Source organism: Bactrocera latifrons, unplaced genomic scaffold (genome assembly GCF_001853355.1).
Source record: "Bactrocera latifrons isolate USDA-ARS-PBARC rearing strain unplaced genomic scaffold, ASM185335v1 scaffold_81, whole genome shotgun sequence".
Classification (NCBI taxonomy): Eukaryota; Metazoa; Arthropoda; class Insecta; order Diptera; family Tephritidae; genus Bactrocera; species Bactrocera latifrons.
The window spans coordinates 585,389-593,933 of record NW_017537501.1 but is presented as its reverse complement, the minus strand read 5'-3'; the positions used below and the strand labels follow the sequence as shown (position 1 = coordinate 593,933).

Below are 8,545 nucleotides of genomic sequence, written 5' to 3'. Positions count from 1 at the left end.
GTAATTTCGAGTACATTATACATTTTTTTTTTCTGAGGTTCAATAGTTTTGTGAAATCGGAATCCAAGAATATTTTTATTATAAATAACTGTAAAAGAGATTTGAAAGATAACCGTAAAAGAGATTTGTCTKGGAAATTGAAAATTGGTTTGCGGAACTTCCTCACTTTATGCTAGTAGAACCTCACCAAAGCAAGCTGAGGAACGCAGCCTACATTTAGGCATTTGCTTGAATATACAATAATTTTACTGTGGTAAACTAGCGATGAGATAAATAAAATTAGAYAAATTTTCGGTTTAAAAATATCCAACGAAATCATTTTAAATCTTAACAGTCGCTTCACTGTAAGCATTTAAGCAGGGCACAATAGACCCTAGGTCGAGGTGCAATCCTCATTCTCTTTAAGCAACACCAATAAACCTTTCTAATTGTTTATCCTAAGGATTTTGAATAAATTTCATACTTTATTTATATATATTTCATTTATAAAATCATAATAAAAAATGAAACTAAAAATGTAATACAAACATAAATATTTTTGCTGATAATTAAATAAATACATTCAAAATTGCCTTTTATGTAAAATGTCCAAAATGTAGGCAACAATTTTGCRTTAATAGAACTTCACCAAATCTAGTTGAAGCACCACGCACCTACATATATTTCTTTAATGTAAACATATTGTACTGAAATCATCTACCTATGACAAAGAAAATGTTGGGTAGGTTAGTTACAAAAAAAAAAAAAAAAAACATGTCGGAGCGAAACATAATTAATTAAAATGATTTTCATTTCTGTCGTACAAAACGGGTGCCTGCAATCGTTGTCGTCCATTGACGTTTTCGGGGAAAAGGTTTTTTTAAGATTCTCATTTGCTTTACTATACTGCGTTTAGGCAGAGATTTCCATCTATCCTTAACTAACTGTTTATTGTGCTGCCTCAGGATGATTTCCAACGATCACGGTATTATTTCTGCCGCGAATTCGTCCAGAGAAGCTTCTAGTTGCCAAAAATAAGTTGAAGTTGTTCCAATGGGCGAAAACCAAAATTATGACTGCAAATAGTTGACCTGCCAGTGCGCTTAAGAACTTTTTCCTCCTCCTTTTTTTTTTTTTTTTTTTTTTTTTTTGATTTGATTTTTCTTTAATTAATCTTTGACTACGCTTGACTAATTTTTGTTGAGGCTTGCACAGCCGGTTGGTTTTCTGAGTTTGTGGTAGCTAGCTGAATTGAGTAGAACTATACAAGCATTCTTTATGCCTAGTATTCCGTGTGGAAGATGCTAGATGAGTTTGGCAGATGAACAGCAAGAGAGAGAGAGAGAGAGAGAGAGAGAAAAATCTGGATCTTCCATATACCGTCCCCACGTAGGGTCAATTTACTTATTTATGGCTGGTTCATAATACGGCTATGTCTATGGTTGAAACTCTTCCGGTTTAAACCATCTAACCCTCTAATTCTTACAGCAGAACTTATTGCTTTTATTTTCTATGAATTTTACATACGAAAATATATAAAACTTTTGTAGAAATTATAACTAATCAAAGGAAATGTATTGGATAGYCGAAAAGAACTTTTCGTATTTTGTYAATAGATATCGTTGTAGTCTTATATCTCCAGTGCTACCGATTACATTGTGCCATACCGTAAAGAGTTTGAAAGGGGAGATTTCAAGCTTCATTTGACTAAAAAAAATTAAATTCGGGGAAGTTGAAAAAAAGTTGCTGCCGTTCAAAAATKAGTGAAAATAATGAAAAAATGCGCTTTTTTTCGAAATTCTTTTATAAAAAGAGAAGTATGACAAGCAAGCCGCCAATGAAATTTGTGAAGTTTATGGAGACGAAGCTGTATCAGTTCGTGCCACACGACATGACAATGGTTCGCTTGCCTCCGTTCTGAACATTTCGGATTTTCGATTTACATTTGTGAAAGTTTTACGTTGATTGAATAATGTCTCTAGCGAAAAAATGGCAAATTTTTTTCAAAATGTACATATTTGTTTATATATTTATTAGTATAAATATAAAAAATAAGGTGAAGTTTGATTTGAAATACGAAAAGACTTTTTCGACTACCTCATATTTGCATATAACTKTGTCGTTAAACAGCTTTTAAGCCACTTCTCGTCACTTAACCGCACTGGCGATATGAAGTAAGTCCTTTCCATGTATTAAAATTAATTTTTACTTACACAAGCCTGCGAGTTTATTAAAWTACTTTCAATTTATGTATAAATCTCTCTGTGCTTACATAAATTAATTCCCTCAATTTGCGCCGTTAATACTCATGCATGTGGCTACGTATCAGACAATTTACATACATATACATACTTGGCAGAGATCGCTTGTTGTTTGGGTGGGTTAGCAACTAACCTTGTTGACTCGCTAGACAACCATTTTAATCCAATAAATACCAAAGTAATCAACTTTGTATGCGGCCAACAGACACGGCTGCTCATTTTCGGCAAATCACATATTTTATGTTTGCCAAAGTACACAAGTGGTTAGGCGGCATTGCCAAGCATAAATTAATATTTGTTGGTGGATTATACTTAAGTGTGTTTTGTGAATGCGTGCTTGTAGCATATGGTCTAGTGGGAGTGTTATTATGCAGATATATGTTATTAATATATAAATATTATTTACATTGATAACAGAAATTCTCTATGAAATATATACATACAAATGCCATACATATATGTGTTGCTATATCGGCTGATATTTATGTAGAACATCGTGCAAATATGTTTAGCGCGTGCGTTCACAWGCTATTAAACATGCATAAGTTGGAATTCAAGCAGACGCGCTTGAATTTGCAATCWATGACTCTATAATGACCACTCATGGCGTATGAGCAACCAGCCGAGCAGCAATTGTTGTTTAATTAAGTTGACCACTGGCGGTGCGTTGCTGTTGCTGCTGCTGCATGCCGTGGGCCACCACAGCTGGAGCGCGTCAGCGCCAGACGACAGCCAGACGATTGCGCTGGCGTTATCTACAGACATATGCATGCTGTTGCGTTGCATACATTTGGGCGCATGGCTTATGCACAAGTATTTGCACATTTCTAAAGCAATGCTTGGTTAGAAAAACTCACACATACTCATGCATTTATAAAGAAATGCTCTTTGCACTTAAAGTCTTAATAAAATTTCATTTATGCGTTGAAGAGTTTTGAAGWTGACTCAATTTCAGTTTTATGAATTAAATTTGTTGGACAATGTATGTTAAAGGATGCCACTTGTAAATGATCGGATTATCCGCAAAGCTGTTTATTATTAATGTTATGAAAGTGTTTGTGTAATATGTAACTGCTTAAGTGCTGGGTATWAAAATTTTCTTTGTATAAATCGAATTAGAATTTTGATAGCTTTAAATGGTCATTTATTAAATCTTTGCAATTTACAAATTACAGAGTGAGAAATATTTATTGGTATGCATGTTTTATTTGGAATATATTTTATTTCAGTTTTAGTGACTCAAATTAAGACATTTTACATTTTGTTTAATTAACTTAGCTGTCATTGCCCTTGAATTAATAGTTGAGCAACATTTCTCATAAATTTTCATTAAATTCTCGGTGTTTTCTTTTTTATTRAAACCAACTGCCATCGCACGGAACATAGCGAGTGGGGTAGGACTTCCCATTTAAGCGTTTTCAGCTATGTTTGGCAACGTAAGGACGAGCACTGTCAAGAAGGAGAATCCCTTTTTCCTACATCTACTGGTATTGAGGCCATAAGGAACCCAATTTCCTTTTTGGTGAATCATTTTTAGTTCATATAGTCGCTTTGAAATGACTTTGCGGAAACTCCCAACGTTGAATCAAGCTATGGCACTTAAACTTAAGTCATTAATTTGAAAACGTAGTTTCATTTTTATATAGTATGTTTAGGTTAAGTTTACCACGCTTTGGTGTTATTGAAATCAATCACCACTAACTACTGGCGTCATCTATTGACCGACAGCGGGAGCTTAGCATCTGCGGCCTGAACATAGATGGTAGAACTACAATTAAATCCATATAATTTTTACATTGCCCTAACTTTCAAACGGCGTAGGTATAAATTTGGCAGCTGTCCGATCATCAGTTTGTGAATTATGTATATCATATCGAGTGAAGCAACTTTTTTTAATATAAAAAATGGAAGAAAATAACTACGCGTGTTGATGAAATATTGATCGTTGAAAGAAAAAAATGCAGTCAAAACAAACACTTGGATTGATAATTGGATGGTATGCTAGGTTCAGACAATATATCGTCTCATTCACGATTTTTTAATTATGAGAAGGTAATGTTCAAATATAATAAGCTCGAGCTTTGCATCGCTATGTAATGATGAATGAAACATGCCTCCATCATTTCACTCCGAAGTCCAATAGGCAATCAACACAGAATAATTTATCAAGCTAAGAAAACGCATCAGTCGGCTGACAAGATTATAACGATTTATACCCAAGTCCTCCTGACTAATGCAATATTTAAACAATATTTAAAGTTAACAGGGAATKGAAAAGGCGTACGTTAATATATGATAAGTAGGGTCATAAGCCTGTTAACGAAAACATTGTCTTTCTTTCTGAAACTGCATAATCTCCTACGCTTTTAAAGTCTTTTTAAACTTAAAGATAACAAAGCAGCTGAAGTGTTGTGCCGAAGTTGGCAGCTTTGCTACCCTCACTTAGCACTTTACTTCCTGCGACACAAACCATTAAAGCATGCCGCTGGCAGTGCTGTGGTTACATTACATTTAAGCATATAAGCTGCCTCTSGGCAGCATATTCACTAGCATTAAAGACTTAATCACACATAATCACTTTACACAGTTTACTCACTGTGCTTTTCTTTTCTCTTCCATTTCCATTTCAATGTTCGCCACCTACGAACAGGTGACATCATGGACATACTGGCGCTACTGAATTCCAGCATCAATTTCATACTCTACTGCTCGATGAGCCGTCAATTCCGCACCACATTTACCAAGCTCTTCCGGCCGAAGTTCCTCGACAAGTGGCTGCCCGTGGCACAAGACGACGATGGCGCCGCCGGCACCAACGGCCGACTGCGCGGCGAATTGGCCAGCAAATCGCACGCCGTCGAACAGCAGTGCCTGACCACGCAGGTAACGAACGTGTAGCATCGAAGCCATATGCGTTGCTGTCGCGCCACACCGTCATACGGCGATGAGGARACGAGCGTCGTGGCAGCGCGCAGCGGCCTCTGCGGCTGGGGTGGCGCGCTAATAGGCAACGTGGTAAACAAGCATGCCGAGCGCTGGGCGAGTGGCAATGGCAGCGCTGCTGCTCGACACAACAACAATAATTGCAGTAGTAGTAGTAGTAGCAGTGCGGATGGCACGAGAGGCGCGCACTGCGTGWTTCAAGAGCAGCAACAGCAACAGCAGCAGGAAGAGCGGCGGCGGCAGAGCACCAGCGGTTGGCGTAGCAGCAATCGTCGGTACAGTATGCTGCGCTGCATTCTATGCAATCTCAAACAAAGCCACACGCCAGCACAACAACCACAACAGCAGCAGCAGCAGCAACAACAGTATGCGCAACAACGCACGAAAGCACGTGGCGATCGACGGCAGTCACAGTCACAGACACAACAGCCGCAGGCTATTGTTGTTGCAGTGGTGGTTGGTGCCTCGATTGACCATCAAATACAACAACAAGAGCCACAGCTGAGCGACAACCTCAATGTGAAGCAGCACAGGCAGACCACAGCCGCTGTTGTTAGCGATTRCAAGAGTGGCAGTGGCAGCCTTTGCGGCCGCAGCAGCAGCGGTTCATCGTACAACTGTGATGGCGAAGGCGTACACATCGGCGGCGATGAGGCGCTTTTGTAAATAGGCTTGGCGCTTGGTGCAGTTACCAGCAGCTGGTGATAGATTCGCTGTTCGTTGCATACCTCAAGGCTGTTGTAGTGCTCCGCAGGCATTCAGGCACGTAAGTGCAAGTGTGTGTAAGTGTTTATATTCGTCGGTGTGTGGTGGTAAAGCAAACACATTTTAAGCGCGCAAATTTAAGTTAGTTCCGTAATTTAAGTAGTTTACATTGCTTACCAATACATGCATACATAGTAAGTAGCTATATAAGATATATACAAAAGTGCTAATACAAACGTTTTTTATTAAGAATTCTTATACTTCATTGTTAGCTCAATAATTTAGTATTAAGACCTGTTTCTAGTAAACGCTTTCGAGAGTAAGTTTTGTAGCTTAATTGGTATCGCGTTAGAGCAGTTGTTATGAGTGTTTCTTTAATAATCTTAAGCATAGAACTAATGTACCAAAAAATGTATTTTAAGTACGTACAAAAACAAAAATGAAAGCACAGGAATAAAATGGTGCTATCTTTTGAACTTGACGCATTAAATTTGTTTGGGATTTGGATAAATTAGCAAACAAATACTTTCGGGGGCCACATGAAATGGAGGACGGGAGCAAATATATTGTCTGTGTCTGTATTAATTTTAGAAAGAAGCAAAATAGAGGAAGGAAGAGAAGTCGAAAATGAACAGACTTTAAAGACGATCTGAGGGCGGAAAGAGGAATTGAATTTTTGAAAATAAAAAATGTTTTATCTCGATTTCCGGAAAAAAAAGTCCTACAGAAAAAAATTACATCGCAATGATGTACGTAATGAAAAAATTATTTTTTCATAATCTCCAAATATTTGTGAAAAATTCAAATTACCATTTTACCATTTCCTTGTTGTTCTTTTTCAATCTTTTGGTCTTCCCCGAATTCAAAGAAACCTTTTTAACTTCCACGCATACTGTTTTTTYTTTCTTTCCTCTATCTTCTTTTCTATTATATCGGTTATAGTCGAGTTGAAGGATTACATGAGTTTAATAAAAACTTTTTTCTAATATAAATTATTTTATTAACATTTCTTATTGTTATTAACACTATTGGCAAAGATATCCTGAAAGTGTTTGAAACAAAATATTTAAACTCTATTGCGACGTCATATCCGGTGACAGGATAATTCCTTAGCAACAGCGATCAGTTGATTCTCCTTTTCGGCGGCAATTCGTGATATCATGTCAAGTCCTTCCCCACCAGAACCCTCCAACAGAGTGGAGGTCTTCCCTTTCAAAGCTGAAGTGGTCTCTTCTCAATTCGCTGAATTATGTCAATGTCGTCCAGCATATCGTTCCATGGACTGCGGTATTCCTTAAAGGACCACAAATATGCCATAGAAGTTTTCCCTTGCACATCCGTAAAACCGAGTCGTCAGATTATGTTATTGCCCATGCTTCCGCACCATATAGAAGGACGGGCTTGATGAGTGAGTTGTAAAGTTTTGTCTTTGTTCGTCGAGAGAGGACTTTCCACACTATCACAACATGATAAATCTGATTACGAACTTTTCTATCCGTAGACAGCCAAATAACTTTATGAATTTGCTTGACTGGAATCTAGTACTACAGACAACTATAGTTGGGGCCCTTGCCTATTCGATTAGCTTCAACCTATTTGGAGAGGGTTTGCCATGGAAGCTGAATTTTCCGACTGTTGTTCCAAAGATGACTTATTTGCCAAATCTGGGCCTCTTCCCCTTCTCAATTTAGGAGCCGGACGTTCCAGGTGCATGTCCTTAAATCATAGTCCTTATTAAGTTTGTTATCATCAAAAGTGGGGTCTTTCATCCGAGGCTGTGTTTTCCTTGTAATTGGTGGTGATTTCTACGTAGAGGGTCCTAACCTCAGCGCACAACCTCACTAAGTGAGCCGCACCTCTGGTAAAAAAAAAAAAACACTGAAATTAGACTCCAGTGAAACCTTAAACCGAATATTTCGATGTGACTCTGCTGCAGCTTCTTCTCTTTTAGCCGTTATCCATGGTTCCACACGAGTTGGCTGCACATCTTATGACATATTATATAAGGGTTACGCACGTTTCGAGGGTGCGTGGCAAGGACGCAAAACTGGGAATTGAATATTGCGCTACTTTCTATAATGCTTCGTACAGTAGATTGGTGATATCCAAGATTCAGCCCTACAAACTTCGTTAGCGACTTCGCTTGATTTTCAAGACCCAACATTCAGCTAATACCAGATTGTAATCATAAAACTTTAAACTAGAACGCTTGGTATTCGACTAATSAACTAACAGGATTAGAGCATTATTATAATATTCGATTTGTGGTCGGAAATCGTCAACTATTCAAATAGTAAGYTTTCAACTTATACACATTTTTCAATAATAAATTCGGGTTTCAGGTTACTTGAATAAATTTAAAAGTAGTACTTTAAATATTTGATACTATACAGCAAGGAATATTTTTGTATTTTAAAAAATATCTCTTCGAGATCATAAACTTAGCATCAATGCTTAATTTAACTAAATCGTGTCGTAGTTAATCGAATTTAGTTCTTCTTGCTTTGTTTTTAACACTGACTTCTTGGTTCATTATATTAGAAGCATGCTGACATTGAAGATTTTGTTCGCATTCTTTCCACTTTGAGTCATCTTAACTGATACTCTATGGAACAATTCAAGAGGACATTTTATTGTTTACGCCTCGTCCGCATCTG

The 8,545-nt window shown here is 37.5% G+C and overlaps 1 protein-coding gene across 1 annotated transcript in view; it reads left to right on the top strand.

Annotated features, from left to right (window-relative positions):
• Nucleotides 1–5,278, top strand: part of LOC108976914 (sex peptide receptor-like) — a 25,446-nt gene extending 20,168 nt beyond the window's left edge. Inside the window, exon 3 of the mRNA XM_018946339.1 lies at nt 4,891–5,278. Within this exon, the coding sequence (XP_018801884.1) occupies nt 4,891–5,138 (248 nt within the window). The 3' untranslated portion in view covers nt 5,139–5,278. The remainder of the gene's footprint in view (nt 1–4,890) is intronic.
• The last annotated feature ends 3,267 nt before the right edge of the window (nt 5,279–8,545 follow it).